The 18,838-nt window shown below is 44.4% G+C and overlaps 2 protein-coding genes across 2 annotated transcripts in view; one reads left to right on the plus strand and one right to left on the minus strand.

The window, feature by feature from the left end:
- Positions 1 to 18,838, plus strand: part of LOC146575182 (poly(rC)-binding protein 3-like) — a 79,727-nt gene that overhangs the window by 39,989 nt on the left and 20,900 nt on the right. Inside the window, exons 2-4 of the mRNA XM_085275699.1 lie at positions 339 to 668; positions 1,840 to 1,863; positions 2,950 to 2,982. Coding sequence (XP_085131825.1) covers positions 531 to 668; positions 1,840 to 1,863; positions 2,950 to 2,982 — 195 coding nt within the window. The 5' untranslated portion in view covers positions 339 to 530. The remainder of the gene's footprint in view (positions 1 to 338; positions 669 to 1,839; positions 1,864 to 2,949; positions 2,983 to 18,838) is intronic.
- Positions 7,840 to 9,597, minus strand: LOC146575183 (uncharacterized). The gene is made up of 2 exons (XM_085275438.1): positions 8,658 to 9,597; positions 7,840 to 8,543 (listed from the first exon to the last, which is right to left on the minus strand). Exons 1-2 carry the CDS (start codon positions 9,307 to 9,309, stop codon positions 7,840 to 7,842), a joined length of 1,356 nt encoding a protein of 451 aa, XP_085131564.1. The 5' UTR covers positions 9,310 to 9,597.

Below are 18,838 nucleotides of genomic sequence, written 5' to 3' on the forward strand. Positions count from 1 at the left end.
GTTGTGTGTTTTTCTCTGAATTTCTGCATCTGTAGCTGCTGACTCATATCTATCAACACCCATTACAGCAGCTCTTACGCGCTGAAATGACTCGTTTCCTGTTGCGCTCTGTTTAGTAAGACGCTCTGGATACAGTCATCAGAGTGAGAGAATAATAAAAAGTCAATAAAGGCTGTTCTCAGCAAATACTGATTATGAGAGGCTTACAAAAAAGCAGACTGATCCCAACATGCTGGTTTTAGGCTCATCGGGTCTAAATACAGACATTAACTTTGAGGGGATGTGAAGTAGAAACAGTCACAAACTCAAACATCACTTTCTTGTCTTTCTTTCCACAGAAACCGGAGTAAGGATAGATCCCACCCCGACGCCAGCTCCGCCCGTACAGCCCCTCCGTCCGACCCCAAACCTCGACCTCCCCTTCCCCCTCTCGCAGCTCCAGGGCTCTCTGAGGGTTCCTTTCTGGGTTCTCCAAAGGGTTCTCTGTGGTGTTCTGTAGAGCTCCATACGCCTCGGGGCCTCAGACCTTCATGCGTCTCCCAGCAGCAGAGTCCACCCACACCTTCACCCACCACACCACCACCTCCTCTACCATGAGCTGTGAACAGGAGTTTGGAGACGGCGCCATGGGAGTCACGCTCACACTGCGCCTCCTCATGCATGGAAAGGTGAGCAAGACTGTTACTCGTGTTAATTAGAGAGAAATAAAGGAGATTGCAGGTTATTGTGCTGCTAGCAGCCAGAGAAAAGAACATGACATCAATAAATAATTACGTTATAATAACATCATATCTCAGATGGAAACGATTCAGAAACTTTAAAAGGCTCCCAAATTTAACTTATAGAGAAAAAACTGCCAACATAATAAACAGAATATTATTTTCTGGGGAAGCAGGATCAGGTGAGGACGAGGCCAGCGCAGACTGAATCCCCACACACTCACAGAGGAAATGAGGAAATGAGCTCTGGACCTTCGTGCTGTGCGGCAGCAGTGCTAACCACCGTGCTGCACATGAAGAATTCAAAAGCCAGTTTCCACAGTTTTGTCTTTAAATCCAGGCAAGATATTTATTTAAGCATTTAAGAAGCATGCAGCTCAATCAAATTAAAACACTTCACCAGCAAGTTGAGTAACTACAACTGAATTTGGGGAAAAGGGAAACCATAATTGTCTGGCCAGGTCAATTCTCTTCTCCCGGCCACGGAGAATCCCAACAGGAAGTAGTAAGCCTGTCCGAAGTCACCAAGTTTCCCTGAAGTTCACTATTCAACACGGCAGAATGAACAAAGGTTTCATAACTTCAATCATCAGATCGCAGCCGTTGCTCTGTGTTCCTGGACTCCATGTTTTAGAAAGCACAGAAACCTGAGAGCGTTCCTCTCGTCCCGTGTTCCCCAGAAGAACAGTCCACGATTACCAAACCTTCACTCTATACTCTTTAAAATGTCTCTTCCACACTTGCTGAGAACACTGTTGCTTTCACGTGGCTCTTGTCGTCCCAAACGCCTCCTGCACACGGTCGCCCCGCTGACCTCCTGTTAGAGCTCGTGTTATTAGAGCTCGTGTTATTAGAGCTCGTGTTATTAGAGCTCGTGTTATGTAAACTATGTGAAGCTGGTGACACAAAAGAAAAAAATGCTTCATGTTTTATGAAAATGAAAATGTCAACACGATTAAATGTTGGCGCATAAACATATCTCAGCGCTGTCATGCTGCTGCGCCTGAAGCAGGTATGCATGCATGTTCAAAACGTGAAGTTTGATTGGCTACACGAGTCTGCTTGTTTTTAAATTTGAGGAAATGATTTTCTTGTTTGTGTTTTGTTTTTTTCTCTGCAGGAAGTAGGAAGCATCATCGGAAAGGTGAGCTAACGTTCCCTTCTATCATCGTGTTACCCAGTATGAAAAAATCTGATCTGCCAGGAAGTAAAAATCACTCAATCTGTGAAAAAGTCATTAAAATGAACTTTTAAGTGAAATTAAAAAACATTAGAAATCCTCTAAAACCAACATCAGAGCCAACTTCAGGCTTTAGTTTTCTGAAATTTGCACGCCTGTCGTGATAACATTGGGCGTAATCCTTCTACATGATATGAAGTTGCCGTGAAATGTGCATTAACAGTGTGTAACATTTCCAGTCAGGCCGTGTCATTCGAGTCTGTACTTACTGAAAAGGCGCTGCTCTCAGGGGAAGCGAGCCCGTTTAAGCGTGGACGTGTTAAATAAAGCCCAGTAGGATTTTTATCCAAGTATATCACAGCTGAGCGAGGCGCGATAATGACCGCTGGCCCCCACGGCACATTCGCTAACCCACAATTGGGGCTGATATCCTTCACCCCCCCACCCACCCAGTCACTTCCAGTATGCGGCCTATTAACTGTGACACAAAGATGGCATTAAATTACATGATGGTTCTAGTTGGATCGTGCCAGTCTGTAGTCACGGTGCAGGAGCTGCTCTCCGGGGCTCCTGCTAGCATTAAACGAGCCTGCCAGGCTGACTGGTTTGGGCAGGCTCGGCCAATGAGGACGCCTGTCGGCAGAGATAAATGTTACGCAGCTCAGAGCGCAGATGTGATCCGTGTTAGCCCCGTTTGTTTATCGCGCCGATGTTTTTCCTGAGCGAATTAGCAAACGTGTGTCACACTCACAGCATCGCACTGTCATACCTGTTAGCCGCCTAGCTCACTGAGGAGCTCCACCAGTGAAGCTGCTCGGGGGCATCCCGCTGGCTGTTGATTAGTAGGCAGCGAGCGTCGCTGATTCGTTTTCCTCACCTGGATTTTTCAGTCAGTCTTTCAGTAGCAGTAGCTTACTCCTCAACGATTTAAAAACACTGGAAAATGATCTTGTATGTATTTGATCGTGTTGCTCAGATACTTGTCTAATACATCTTCATTAAGGACTCGGTACACTCGGAGATGACTGTCCTTCCTGTGTCTCTCCACAGAAAGGAGAAACAGTGAAGAGAATACGAGAAGAGGTAAGATTGACCTCATCTCCCATCACACATGTTCATTCTTCTGTCATCCTCCTCTGTCTCCCATTAACCATGACTGCCCTCTGAGTGCAGCTCCTGCTAACTGCAGCGTGGCTGTAAAGCACTGTGACGCTGTGTCAGTGAGAAATAAGGAGTCATGATATCCTGTTAGGGCTCCTTTCTGCTCAGACTTAACTGTAAATACAATAAAAAGTTGCTTTCATCTTCACCACAGCTGTGAGCAAGAATCCACCTCAAACATCTGAAGGTGTGTTTAGTATTTTTGGCGGCCTCCTGTGATGTTGCAGTTTGCACATTTAGCTGCTCTTTGCTGTCAAAAGTCTTTAAAATGTACAGGGGAGGAGTTCCCCTGCAATCGGACCTCTCTGGCTTCCTGTCTGTTCGAGGAGACATCGAGCGTGACAAAGACACAAACGTGAGGTAAGAGGGGAACCGAGACGAGGACGCTGGATCGTGCCAATCAGAATCTGTCGGCAGCATCTGCAAATCAGAAGCTAACATCGGTGGTTCAAACTTCAGGACCAACAGTTTTCTGGTGCAATGCTGATGCAAGACTTTGTTCAGTGGAAATGTGTGAAACCAGTCAATGTCTCACTGTTTTCAATGCAATTGTATTTATATAACTGCAAATCAAAACAACAGTTGCCTCAAGGTGCTTTATATTGTGCGGGAAAGATGCCGTAATAGCTTCTTCAGCAGCTGAGCATTGTGGGAAACTCTGACGGGACGGTGCTCCGGTCTGGTGGTGCAATGTTGCTGTTCCCATTCCCAACACATGAAACGATGCTTTATTCTCAAAGCTGTTGGCGTGTCTCGGTGGGGGTGGGGACACTACGGTGACCCCCCCCACTCTTCAATTTCCAGCATGTGGGATTACTGTTGTGAAGAGGTGCGTCCACCAAATCTAACAAAGTTGTTTGTAGTGATTAAACCGAAGCTGGACGAAAGCAAAACCAAGCGCAAAACAAAAAGGTCCAAACGGCGCGTGAACCGTGGCGTTCTGACAGCAGCGCTCCTCCCGCCTCTGAACTCTGACAGACTCTGTAGAGTAGCACCATAATCTCTCTGATGTTGGTGCGCTGAGGCACAAACAGCATTATCTGACACCCTCGGATGGGAACGTTCACTCTGAACCTTTAAGTTGACAGGATGACTAACAGTGAGAAGAACTGAACTCATATTTCATATAAAGACAAAACCCGAATCCCAGCAGCACCCAGCGTGAGAGCCAGTCTAATCATCTGCTGCCTCTCCATGCTGTCTGCTTTCTCTTACCTCTCCTGGCTTCATTTGCAATCAGGTCACTTGCAGCAGCTGTATGAATACTTAAACACACGGATCTATAAGTTCAAATGCTCCACATTCATCTCACTGAAAACAGAACACGGCCATATCAGTGGCTTAATGTATTCCACAGCAGTTTTTTATATAAGGCAAGGCAAGGCAAGTTTATTTGTATAGCACAATTCAACAACAAGGTGATTCAAAGTGCTTTACAGAGACATTAAAAACAAGAACAAATAAAAAGCATGATTTAAAATTGAATAAAACAAGCAAATAAACTAACTAATTAACAAACAAACAAACAAACAACAGTATATAAAATCAAAACAGATAAAATCAGTAGTTAAAATGTAAGTTTTGAAATTTAAGCTTAAAGTGTGGATTTGGTGCTTTATTCAAATGCAGCTGAGAACAGGTGAGTCTTCAACCTGGATTTAAATAAACTGAGTGTTTCAGCTGATCTGAGGCTTTCTGGGAGTTTGTTCCAGATATAAGGAGCATAAAAGCTGAATGCAGCTTCTCCGTGTCTGGTTCTGACTCTGGGAACTGATAAAAGACCGGATCCAGATGACCTGAGGGATCTGGAAGGTTCATACTGGGTCAGGAGGTCACTGATGTATTTTGGTCCTAAACCATTCAGAGCTTTATAGACCAGCATCAGAACTTTAAAATCTATCCTCTGACGGACAGGCAGCCAGTGTAAAGACCTCAGAGCTGGACTGATGTGGTCCACTTTTTTGGTCTTAGTGAGGACTCGAGCAGCAGAGTTCTGAATGAGCTGTAGTTGTCTGACTGATTTTTTAGGTAGACCTGTAAAGATGCTGTTACAGTAATCAAGCCTACTAAAGATGAATGCATGGACTAGTTTTTCCAGGTCCTGTTGAGACATCAGATCTTTTATCCTTGAAATATTCTTGAGGTGATAGTAAGCTGACTTTGTTATTGTCTTAATGTGTTTTTCTAAGTTTAGGTCTGCATCCATCACTACACCCAAATTTCTCGCCTGGTTTGTGGTTTTTAGATGTATAGATTGAAGTTCTCTGGTGACCTGTAATCGTTTTTCTTTGGCGCCAAAGACTATTACCTCAGTTTTGTTTTTGTTTAGCTGGAGAAAATTGTGGCACAACCAGTCATTGATTTCCTCAATGCATTTACCAAGAGCCTGTACAGGGCCTCGGCCTCCTGGTGACATTGTGATATATATTTGTGTGTCATCTGCATAGCTGTGATAGTTTATTTTGTTGTTGTTTATAATCTGTGCCAGTGGGAGCATGTAGATGTTAAACAGAAGGGGTCCCAAGATGGAACCTTGGGGAACTCCACATGTGATACTTGTCTGCTCAGATGTGAAGTTACCTATTGATACAAAGTATTTCCTGTTTTCTACGTATGTTTTGAACCAGTTTAGTACAGTTCCTGAAAGACCTGTCCAGTTCTCCAGTCGTTTGAGTAATATGTTGTGGTCAACTGTATCAAATGCTGCACTGAGATCCAGTAAAACTAAGACTGACATTTTTCCACTGTCTGTATTCAGACATATGTCATTAAACACTTTGGTCAGAGCGGTTTCAGTGCTGTGGTTCTGTCTAAAACCTGACTGGAAGGCATCGTAGCAATTATTCTGTTTTAAGAAGTAACTGAGCTGTTGAGAAACTGCTTTTTCAATGATCTTACTTAAAAACGGGAGATTTGAGATCGGCCTGTAGTTGTTCATTTGTGTCTTGTCAAGATTGTCCTTTTTCAGTATAGGTTTGATTACAGCAGTTTTTAGTGATTCTGGAAACACACCTGATAATAAAGAAAAGTTGACGATCTGTAACAGGTCTGACTCTAAAGTCTTTGAGACCTTTTTGAAAAAACTTGTTGGCAGGACATCTAAACAGCAGGAGGAGGAGTTCAGTTGACCTAAGATGTCCTCCAGGTCTTTGCTGTTAATAGGTTGAAACTGTTTCATGGTGTTTAAACAGTTTTTTGGTGGACACAGTACATATCCTGGATCTGCTGTTGATGTACCAATTGCTTGTCTAATTTTTTGGATTTTTTCAGTGAAGAATTTGGCAAAGTCATTGCAGGCCATGGTCGAATGAAGTTCAGCTGCCACTGACACAGGAGGGTTTGTTAGCCTGTCAACTGTAGAAAATAAGACCCGAGCATTATGGCTGTTTTTAGTGATGATGTCAGAGAAGTAGGACCTCCTTGCACTCCTCAGTTGTAAATTATAATTGTGAAGTTTCTCTTTATAGATGTCATAGTGAACCTGGAGGTTTGTTTTTCTCCATCTGCGCTCAGCTTTCCTACACTCTCTTTTTTCATTTTTCACCAGTGTGGAGTTTCTCCATGGAGACTTTTTCCTTCCAGAGATAACCTTCACCTTAATGGGAGCAATAGTGTCCATTACATTTAACATGTTAGCATTGAAGCTATTGACGAGCTCATTGACTGACCCTCTGGGCAGGTCAGGTGTTAATGGGAAGACCTGGTTAAAAATTGCACTACTGTGTTCAGTTATACACCGTTTTGTGATCACTGTTGTTGATATATTTATGTGGGCTGAGATTTTACTTTCAAAGAAAACACAGTAATGATCAGACACGCCCACATCAGACACAGTAACCTTCGAAATGCTCAGGCCTTTGGAGATCAGTAGGTCAAGAGTGTGTCCTCTATTATGTGTGGCCTCTGTTACATGCTGAGTCAGCCCAAAGTTGCCCAGAGTGTTACTCAGGTCTTTAGTCCCTTTGTCCTGAGGGTTGTCCACATGAATGTTAAAATCCCCAGCAATAATTACACAGTCGAAATCAACACAGATCACAGACAGCAGTTCACTGAGGTCATTAAAAAAGTCTGTGCAGTATTTGGGAGGCCTGTAAACATTAAGAAACACAACTTTGGATGGGGCCTTCAGCTGTAACGCCACATATTCAAAAGACTGAAAACTTCCAGGAGATAGCTGCTTACATTGAAATGATTCATTAAATAAGACAGCAACCCCTCCTCCTCTCCTGCTCACCCTGACCTCACTGATAAAACTGTAGTTAGGAGGGGTCGTCTCGATGAGAACAGCTCCACTGTTACTTTGGGCCAACCAAGTTTCAGTTAAAAACATAAAATCAAGGCTGTGCTCAGTGATTAAATCATTAATTAAAAATGTTTTCCCAGCTAAAGATCTAACGTTTAATAAAGCCAACTTAAGTGTTTTAGAGGTATTACTTGTCCCCTCATGTTTGGGAGCAGTCTGTGGCACACAAGGTATGTTTACTATGTTTAAAGATCTTTTAGAGTGCAGCTCTCTGTGTTTTGACCAGGCCACATGTCTCCTGTCACCTAAAAGTACAGAAATTTTAAAACCTTCTAGTAAACAGGGTCCCAGCTTCTCCTGGGAAAAGTCACCACTGCCATAATCCTCACAGCCCGGACCCTTCACACATCACGCATCAGACTGCGGAGACAGGGCATGAAGAGGAACTAAGGGGGGCGAGGCTGGGCAATGTGACTTCGATTGCTCTGTTGAGGGCGGGGCTCGATGGCGAACCTTTGGCCGCTCTGGTGGGGGGTTTATGGGGACAAAAAGGGATTGGGACGGGGGGTAGATCTGAGCCCAGCATTGACCCGCTCCATCATCTCCTCAGTGAATTTCAGGTGTGGGGAGGAGGGAGAAAGGGAGGGGGAGGAGGGTGATGGCCTGTCAGGGGTTTGGGGGACTGGGGAAGGTCGTGGTCCCTTGTCCTGGTCGTTGGTGTTGTTGAGAGAGTTGGAGGCAAATAGGGACCCCTCTTCTTGCCTCAGATGTCTCTCCTTTCTGAGGCTCTTCCCGGGTGGGGGCAAATGGAGCTCCTCCTCAAGGTTTCTGCTGGGCTTTGTCTGTTCTTGGAGTACTGTTTGTTCCTCTTTATGAGATAACTCCTCGTTTATCTCAGCCTTGGCACCAAGCACGGATGGATGACATATGGAATAAAACAAGTTGGAGGTGAACAGTTTCACCCCTGACTTGTTAAAATTAAATCCAGTTGCTTTAAACAGATGCCTGCGTTCCCAAAAAATATTAAAGTTGTTGATAAAATGCACTGAGTGGTCAGCACATGCTGATATAAGCCATTTATTCAGTGCAAACAACCTGCTGAATCTCTCGTCTCCTCCTCTGACCGGCGGTACAGGTCCACTGATGAATACAGCTGCATTCAGAGAGTTTACAGTATTTAATAATCCAGTAAAGTCCCGTTTCAGAACCTCCGACTGTTGTTTGGACACATCGTTTGACCCTGTATGCAGAACAATGTTTGTCACAGTTGGATATTCATCTGCAATTTGAAGAATTCTCTCCTTCAGGTTGTTGACCATATCGTTAGGAAAGCAGAGGACTTTAGTGTTCTTACCGCACATCCTTTGTACATCCTTTACAGCAGAGTCACCCACAATCAGAGTTTCAGGCCTAGCCTTTAGCTTTCCCTGTGGCCTTTCACTTTTCAACAGATTTTCAGACCTTATTTCGCTGCTTTTAGATGGATGGTTGTCCGATATAGATCCAGGGTCCTTTGATAGTGGAGCAAATCTGTTCTGCAGTTTCACATTCAGTTGTTTTGGAGGTTTGTTGTTAACCTTCCTATTCATGGTTGTCCAGTCCTGTTTCCTCCCGTATACAGGGGTAGAAGAGCTTCTCTGTCTCGTAGGAAGTGAAGGCCAGTCGGTTTCAGAGATTTCAGCTCGCTGTGCCCTGCCTGTGATACGTCCTCCCCCTTCCAGGAGACATGATTTATGTCTTGGTTTTGCACCAAGACAGTCCAAGGGGGGATTATCACTTGAGGATTTATAATAATGCACAGAGTCTACTTTCTTGGTCATGTTATCTGTGCTCCTTAGCTGTGTACTAGCTTGCTCATCGCCATTGTTTTGAATCAAAGGCAAGGTTGTTTCATTTCCACACAGTCCATTTACCTCCACGTTTACTTCTAAGCGATGAATTTTTGTCTCCAGTACTGCAATCTTCTGCAGGAGGCTGTGGTAGTCATCTGTGGAGAGGGAAGGCATCTTGTTGCTAGTTAGCCTAGCGGTTAGCACCTTTCCAGGCTATTGAGGCTGCTCGGTGCCCAGACGCTGTAATCAGGCTTCAGCTGTGTCTAGGCCACAGACACACGGAGCGCTGAGGATAAGGTAACCATAAAATGTTGCTGTTTCTGTTAAGAACACTCTAGTCCTAATGATCTACAAGTGTCCAGAAGTTATCGCAGGTAAGCTCACACGGAAAAAAGGGAAAAAATCAGCATAAAAATCAATATAAGAAGCAAAGCATTCAAGAGCAAAGAGATGAAGCGTCCACACTCACAAAGGGGAGGAGCATAAGTGAACAAAGATGCCAAGATCCTCCTAGGAGAGATGCTGTGAAGATGATCCGTGAGCAAACAAGACTCGGAGAGAAGTACCTGTGTGAGCGTGTATTCATAGCTTTGTGGGGACCAAAGATGGAAGTTTACCTATAAATGTGGTTTCAGTGTCAGGGTTACAGGTTATGGTTAGGTTTGGGGTAAGGGGCTAGGGAAAGCATTATGTCAATTAGATGTCCCCACAAGGATATAAATACACGTGTGTGTGTGTGTGTGTGTGTGTGTGTGTGTGTGTGTGTGTCATATATTACACTGGAGAAACAAGGATGAGTTTTTATGTCCCTGAATCCTCACCGTCATGTTGAACAGCTCTCCCGAGTCCCTGCAAAATAAAAGCTTCTCTGTCGGTTCATCAGCAGCAGCTCGCAGACTGAACTATGTGAGAAATGATCACACTGAGGTTCTCTTTAACTACAGAATGAGCTTCAAATTAGGTCACACAACACCTTGCGGTGTTTTTCGACAATATGTTTCTGGAGTTTAATGAGTCTACATGAACTCAGTCAGTCCCCTGCTTGTCTGGAAAAATGTAAAATATTAACCCACAAATCTGTTCTGGAGGGAGAAATGATTTTAGAAAAGTGTGTGTTAGGAGAAATGGTTTGAAGATGACTGCACATGAATCAAGACTCCGGCGAGAAACGGGGGAGGGAGCAGGAGGGGGGGCAGAGTTTTCATTTATGTGTCGGGGGAATTTTAAGTTAACTTGTGAAATGTCACAAAAATAAAATGTGAATTTAGGCGAAAAAGAGATGATGAAAATTCTTTTATGCAAAACAGGCTATGCATATGATAATATTTAATACTTGCATATAACCCGAGCACTCGCGCCTTTGCTTCTTGTGTTTGTGCTGGAGTGCAGTCAGCATCCTGGCTGTTTTGGAGAGCGCCTCCTAGAGGAGCTAAAGTAGGTGGGCAGGAAGTGGGAGGGCTGGGCAGTTCTAACTCTGTGCATCCTGGACATGGATGGATGGACGAATGGTTTTTGTTTAATCTGTCATCATCCCTAATATAACAGCTACATTCTTGACGAAATCTTGAATTACATCATGATATTTCTGTGAGATAAAGAAACTAACAGCTGTTCCTTTAGAGATATATATAGAACAATTATAGGCTTCATTCTGAGGAAAAGGATGAATGAGGCAAACACAAGGCATTTGGGCAGTGTTTGGTCTAATAATGAGTAAGAGCAGGAAAAAGTGATGAAATCATGCTGCAGGAGGTGCTCTGTCCATGGTGCTGATGCTCAACATGCCCCAGAATGGGTACTCGGCTTTGTAATCAATTACAGATATATTTTCTTTTTTAGATGCAGCATGATGCAAAAACCAGAGAGCAGATTAGAAATACAACACGCAGCAGCCTGAAGCGCATTAGTGGCATTTACCATGTTAACTCTGTACAAAGGTCACACTCGCTCGAGCAGTGCTCAGACAACACTAATGTGAGTTTGTCTGACTGATCAGCCGCTTGTTTGGCTGAAACAACCTGCAGCCAAATATGGCTGAAATGTGGCTGTGCCTGGAGTTTCTGGCAGAACAATGCTGACTAACGATTCTTGTGGGAAACGTGGCATCAGAGGAAAAGGAGGAGAGCAAACAGAGCCTCGCTCAGACTGAAGAGAGTCGGGAGTCTCTAAAGGGGCCAGTGCGTGTCGTTACAAAACACTTTGTAGAAACTGGATCCAAACGTGGGCACACTATAAGAAGATCAATGCATCGCACTGCTCATCGACAGAAACACAGCTGCTTCACTCTGTTAACTTAATGGAAAAGACCAGGTCCAGTATGTCTGTATATATTTAGTATACTGTTGACACGATGGTGCAGCGGTTAGAAGGTTTGGGATTCAAATCGTCTTTTTTCCAAAGACCTGCATGTTAGATTCATTCTATTCATATGTGTGCAAAGATGAATAAAGACTAGATAGAAATGCGCCATCAATGAATCATTACTAATGACAATACAGAGGTTCAGGACTGCCAACATGCATCACCTGTTAAAGGTGTAACAGCAGTAACATGGAGAGCCCTGCCCTAGAGAAACCTTTCAAAATAAAAGTACTCAAAGTGAAAATAAAACAGCATTTAAGCAACAAATGAAAGTTCAAATTCAAAATAAAACTTGATGACCCCTAGTTTGACCTTTTGCAGAAGGATTGAAGGACAAAAGACAGAAAAGTGATGCAGATGAGGAGAAAAGAAATCTGATTGTTGTTCTGGAGCATTTCTGTCTGAAGGTGGAACTCAGAGCAAGGAAGAGAAAGCATGAATATTTACATCCATATTTGCCTCTCAAGGACAAACCACACAGAGTTAGGCTGGATTCAAGCTCTGTTTTCCTCTCATTACTCTTTTTCACTGCCTGACCGGCTGCCTCACTCTCAGTCACTGTATATGCAAACTGACAGATCACAAACACACTCAGCCCGTCGTACATTTGTGCTGATGAAGTCTGTATGAAATCTAGTGTATTAAGGCTACATTTTTACACATCGCGTGTTTGTGAAGAGGTTTCTGGCACAGACGGAGACGACTCTGCATGCAAGAAGTCCCTTTTCATCATGTCAGTGAAAGCATTAATGTCAGGCTGCTGCTCTTCATCATGGCTTCACACACAAACATACACATACCTAGACATGCATGCAAACGCGCGAGTACACACAGCCTGTCCTTTATCACACACAGATGCTCACATGCTGCGAGCATGCCTCCCTGATAAAGCAGAACAGAGCAGACTAATCCAGTTGAATGACATGGCTGTCCATCCTTCCTCTGCTCCAAATGAAGAGTAATGAAGACAGCCGTCCCACGCTGCAACAGCAAGACGGCGCACTGCTGCACTTATTATGACTGGAGGGGGAGGAATGAGGGGTGAGGAGGAGGAGATGGAGAGGGGTGAGGAAGATGGGTGGAAGGGTGAAAAAATAAAAATAGAAAGATCTGGAAAATAATGACAGCCCAGATTCCCACTAGTGGGAGAACGTGCACGTTCAAAGGTGTGTGTGATTTAGCTTCAGTGGAGATGAGTCCAGAAACACCGCTGCATGCTTTCTTCTGTTTCTGCCAGTATAATATTTTATTTTTATCTCCTTGAATGTGCTCGTATATGTTAGTTCTGTTGTGAAGCAGGCACGTGCACAGAGAGGTCTGAGGTTGCATTCATTTAATAAGTTTGAGGTTCATGCACACCTTTGTGCTGCAGAATTCCCCTCATCCCCCTCGGATATGTCAGCGCTTCTGCTCTTTCAACCCCTCCACCAGCCCCCTGTGACCTGAACATGAACGCAAAGTTGTCAGTTTACGAGTCGACTCGTATTCCTCCTCGTCTCTGAGATGCGGGAAAGCACTAGAAAAAAAACAAACAGGAACTTTTCCATCATATCTCGTAGCATCTCTTTTCATTTCAGTTGATTTTTTATCTTACAGTTTTGTAAACCCCGTATCAAAAAATAAACCAATCAGTTAATCGGACCTTTCAGAGTATCATCGCTGTGTTTGGATCAGACTCACGGTACCACCAGCTGACCACTTCCTGACGACCTACGAGTCTGTTTGAGTTATACACCAGCAGCAGCTCATCGGTTTTTCAGTTCTTACATTCAGAGGAAGCTGGTGTAAAGATTTAAGGAACATGCGCTCAGCTCTCCTGGTTCCTGTGACGGGATCAGCTGTTCTGATGAAGGTTAGAGATGAAGATAAACCAAAAGAGGGTCTGTGAGAGAATGAAGAAGAAGCAGCTTTCACTGTGGTAATTTGTTTGGTTTGTGGTGTAAAGTGTGCTCGTTTCACTTTATGACCAGGGCATTTGTAACACTGTTATATTAAACCCTAACCCTGAGCTATCAGGACTTTTAGTTCTACTAATTTGTCAGGGGACAAAAAATAATCAGCCTAACGAACACACACTGGGAAATATTGTGATTAAGAAAGATGCTTTTCTTTCCTCGACATAAAGAGTTGGGTTTAAACTCTAATATCAGTGAGGTCATTGGTAGTTCATGCACAGTTTAGGGTTGCACCAAAATGAAAAATCTTCTAACAGGAAACCTGTGGTGCCAAAATACACCAATGTAGCATGTGGCTAATAGACTGGGCAGGTACGCCGGTGATGCTAATGGCTGTTGATTTTATTTGGATTCTGGTGAAGATGAGAAATGCCAACATCCTGCCTTAAACGTGGAGCTGCAGCTGCGATTAGCTGTAAGCTTGAGCGGTAACAGTCATAATGTCTCACTCAGGGAAACTCAGGTCCTCCAAACAGCTCAGCTACGTTTTGATAGAGAGAGGGAACAAAGGGATGAAGGAAAAGATAAAGAGGCCAAAGGGAGGTTAGAGAGGGTAACTGATAGGATCGGGGTTAAGCAGGAGGATACCGATGTGATGGATGGAGAGGACTGCAACTCCGTGAGGCAGATGGAGGGGAGGAGGTATCGATAAATTCCCGATGCTGATTAGATGAAAGGATAAAAGAAAGGGAGATGGATGAAAGAGGGGATAACGGGTGGAGGGATGAATGATAAGGGGGCAATCTTGGAGGAGGGGGAGAAGGGGCTGCTTGTAGTTGGAGGATAAAAAGCAAAGGATAGAAGGATGGAGGTGGGTGAGAGACAAACAGACTGAGGAGAGGGAGACGGCAGCTAATGTATTTTTATTGAGATAATAAACGGTGTGAGAGGGAGAGAATTATTCCATCATTGCTTTATTACCAATAGCTGTGCATGTGCACACTCACAGAAGCACACACTCGCAGAAGCACACACTCGCAGAAGCACACACTCACAGAAGCACACACTCGCAGAAGCACACACTCGCAGAAGCACACACTCACAGAAGCACACACTCACAGAAGCACACACTCGCAGAAGCACACACTCGCAGAAGCACACACTCGCACCCAGAGAATATTTGTTCTATTTTCATAACAATGAGAGGAGCCTGCAGTCTGCTGAGGATACGGGGGGGGGGGATCTAACTGATAAACAACACACTAAATGAAATGCGCACTCGCACACTTTCACCCAAAGCAGCAACACGTGAGCCGCAGCAAACGGCACTTCATCACAGACGCGGGCGCCGCGGAGGGCGGCTTGACGTGAAACTTCTTTTCTCAGTTCATGCAAATCGCGTCATGCAAATCAGTGCAAGACAGTAAAGCAACTACAGAAAGGGACTGTGGTGTGGAAGACGCCGGCGTGGAAGAGCCTCGTGTTTCTGACACGTGCACGTTCACAGAGAGACGGCAGCCGTCAGTCTTGTGCTGCTGCTTCTCACTCGTTACTGAAGATTGCTGCTGTCAGAATCGATGAGTAGACAAGTCTGAGCTTCATTTCTTCCACGATCTTCACACAGACTGTGCCAACTGGGGCCGCCGTGGAGAGATTGTCTGAATGCAGTAAAGTGACTGTTTTACTGCAGCGTTGAACCTCTGATGCTCCTGTACAAAGCAGGTCTGATCCAAAGGTCCTGAGAAAACAACAAACAGCTGGCCAGCTGTTTGTAAGGAGGAGAGGCGGGTCGAGCCTGGACAGGAGAACAGTCCATCGCAGGACTAACACAGACAAACATGCCTGTGGTCCTCTTCGGTGTAGAATCAATAATTAACCTAACAGGCTGTGGGAGGTCGTACCCAGCTCCACACAGAGCCCACTGGGCCTGTGGATGTGAGGTGACAGCTCTAACCGCTGTGCCACCGATGACGTTTATATATTTGTTACAGTAACACAACACTGGTCGGTTAGAACAGTTGTATGGGCTCAAAATGTGGTCATAAATATTTTGTACTTGTAAAAAAGATTTGTGTGTGGACTTAGAAAAAAAACCCTGCAAGTTACAAGTACGAATTTTGACCCTATTTTTCTTCCTTTCATCTGATTGGTCAATGTCATGTCAATCACAAATGTAACAATCCAATCAGAGAGCAGATGGGTTTGGCTGTCGGAGGGGAGCTTTTTTGAACTGCAGGTCCTTGAAGGGTGATACAGTTTGAAGCTGGAGGATCGCTATATAAATATCCGATAGCAGCTAGGTCCCCTAACTTTCAGCAGCTGTTGAAAGGATAAAGTTGTGGTATATCAGTGGTTAGAAACACATCATTACTTTAGGATTAGTTTAACACAAAGTCAGGGCTGACCCAGGACCATTGCTGTGAGTCACAGTGCGCAGCATAAAAGTCCTTTCACATCAGAGCAGGATGTGCTGCTAATGCTAACTGCTAACTAAAAGCAAAGGATCCAGAATTTGTTGCTGGCTGCTGGGCTCTGTGGGTTTTTGCAGCAGCTCTACCTGTACTAGATGCACCTGCTCCTTGTCTTTTCTATCTCTGACTTTATGTCCTCTACAAGAGTTTCTGGTTTTTTTTGCTGGTTCCTCAAATGTTCAATAAAAACATGTATGCTAATTCATAATGAAGAAAGCTTTGTAATGAAGACTGTCATTTCCAAAACACTGCCCGCCCCCACCCCGCGGTCCGCAGCGCTGTTGAAAAGGCTGTGGAAGTCCCTGTATTAAACACGTAGACCTGTGACACAAAAATCACCAAACTCGGACGACCACAGACTGTTTTCCTTCGTGGTGATGAAGGAAAACGCTGGGTTGGCATGTAAAAGGGCATTTATTCCCTTCAAGGACCTGCAGTTCAAAAAAAGCGCCCCTCGACAGCCAAACCCATCTGTTCTCTGATTGGATTGTTACATTTGTGATTGACATGACATTGACCAATCAGATGAAAGGAAGAAAAATAGGGTCAAAATTCGTACTTGTAACTTGCAGGTTTTTTTGGCTAAGTCCACACACAAATCTTTTTTACAAGTACAAAATATTTATGACCACATTTTGAGCCCATACAGTTGCCACTTGTTTCAAAGTTTTCATGGTTACCGTGGTGATAGGTCTCCTCTTAAGAGTCTAATGGCGTTTTCACACCTGCGCTGTTTAGTGCGTTTAAATCGAAGTCTGGCCTGTTTCCCCCCCCGGCACGGCTCACGTGTGCAGATATGAACAAATCGCACTCGAGTGTGGACCTGAGCAGCAGGTGGAGGACGTACAGTTCCAATCAAAGTCCGGAGTGGTTCGTTAATGGTGCGGACTGACCCCCAAACCAACCAACTACCAGGTGTACATTACAAGTTTGAGCTGAAAAACGTCCCGCAGCCACAAATGCTTTGTGGTTATGAGAGAAGGTCCTACAGATGTGCAAAGGTCTGTACGGGCTAGCAGCTAGCCGCGAAATGAGCCTAACAATTCCCAGTTTTCCCACACAGCAAATTCTTCCTGGATTTACTTTTGCTGTGGAGTTCACTTGGATTTTTCTCTGTATGAAAAGAAACCAAACCACAGGAAAAAGCTCCGAGTTTCACCTGGTTCAGACCACAGTAAACAAAGTATATTTGTTAAACCGCAGTGCTGCAGACACGAAACACTCTTTCTAGTAAGACTCAGTTTCAGTGTCATTGTGACAAATGGATCGACTGCTCGTTACTGTCCTGTGCTCCGCCATGAGGGTGGGCTGTACTTTCAGTACCTGAATGTCAGAGGGCGAATCTCAGCTTCGGTTTTGTGTGAATTATTGTTGCTGCTGCTGATAGCTGGAGCTGAACTACGTCTGCTTTAGTTTTCAGTCTTCAGTCTCCAAAGTCTGAAGGCAGCTGTGTCAGGTGAGGAGCGAGACGAGCAGCACGAAGGAGCAGCTCCCTCAGAGTGAGCTGTTTTAGCTCAGTGCAGGAGAAGATGGCCTGGGCGATCGGCTGAACTGGAATCAGTTTGACTTTCAGAGGCTCCTTCTTAGTGTTTTTTAAATATGTGTGTGTGTGTATATCTATATATATGGAGATATATATGTAGTTAATGTACTTTAATAGTTTATTTTTGATGGCACTTTGGGGCTTTGCAGCGCCACGAGTTCCAGAACGTACTTGTATCTGTGACTTTTGTGTCCACAGACTCTTTCATCGTGTACGTATTCAGTCATTCAGAGCATTCTGATATCAACGTGTTGTGTTGTGGATGATGAGTCGAGGCCCTCGATCCTTGTTTGCATAAAGTCGAGCCCTGAGCTACTTTATGCAAATCAGGGGCTGCTGTGACACGACTCCTCTGGAAACTCCTGAAAATCTTTAGAATCTTTGTTGAGCCAGACTCGTGGTTTATTTCTCTCCTCATATGTGCAGAAAACGTGAGCAGGTGACCTCAGACGGGTGTTTGTCCAGCCAGGTGCAGCTCAGTCATGACTGTGGAAGGAGAGAAGTGATCTCTCCTCACTGCTCCGTTAGCCCACACTACTAAACATTTACAGTCATTTTTAAAACTCTGCTATGACCTGAACGCAGCTTCGGCACATAGATCAGTTCAGACAAATATAATGTTTCTGTTTGCACACTAACATTTGGGATACGCCCAACAACTTTACACTTAGCGTTAGTGCTGAGATTACTGACGTTTCAGGTATTTAAGCTTAAACTAAAAGATCTGTGAAGCTACCGGCTGTCATTGTTCCATGCTCGGCGTGTACCTGCACGCAGGGCTCTCGTACACTGTCAGGCTGCTGCTTGGACTGGTTTGCACGTCACACATGGAAGCTCTTTAAGAACTAATAATAGGTCAGTCATGTATAGTATTATATAAGATATAGTGGCTGCACATGCGTCGACATGCTGTAGATGCACTCGGCACAGTCCCAACACGTGGCAGGTGTTTTTCTTGCGAAACATGCAGAAAAAAATGTTGCACAGCTGATGTACGCTGAGATGGTTCGTGGCGAGCTGACATCAAACACACACAGCTGAGCGTCCGTCAGTCTGTCTGCGTCTGTCTGTGTGTTCAGTGATGGAGAGATCAGCTGTGAGTGGAACAGCTGATTCCTGCACTTCCTCTCTGTGAGGATAACCCCCACAGCTCGATTTCTTGGTGGATGGTGAAAAAAAGGGATTTAGTTTAGCGCACATTTGATTTAGTTTCATGACCGCACGACACTGAAACACGTTTATGTGAATGTTGTGTGTTCGTTACACGTACGTTCTTTACAGCAGTGAGGACCAGTGAGGGCCCAGTGTTCCCAGTGGGTGCGGTTCGATGGAAAGAATCGCCTAACTAATCTGACAGAAAAGAAATGACAACTTAATTAAAGAATCAAGTGGACGTGAACGTGAAGAAGAAAGTTAATTTAAAAAGTAACAGT

The sequence above is a fragment of the Mchenga conophoros genome, linkage group LG5 (genome assembly GCF_057382185.1).
Source record: "Mchenga conophoros isolate Kocher_MC1m ecotype Shallow Benthic linkage group LG5, M_conophoros_male_GT1.1, whole genome shotgun sequence".
Taxonomy (NCBI): Eukaryota; Metazoa; Chordata; class Actinopteri; order Cichliformes; family Cichlidae; genus Mchenga; species Mchenga conophoros.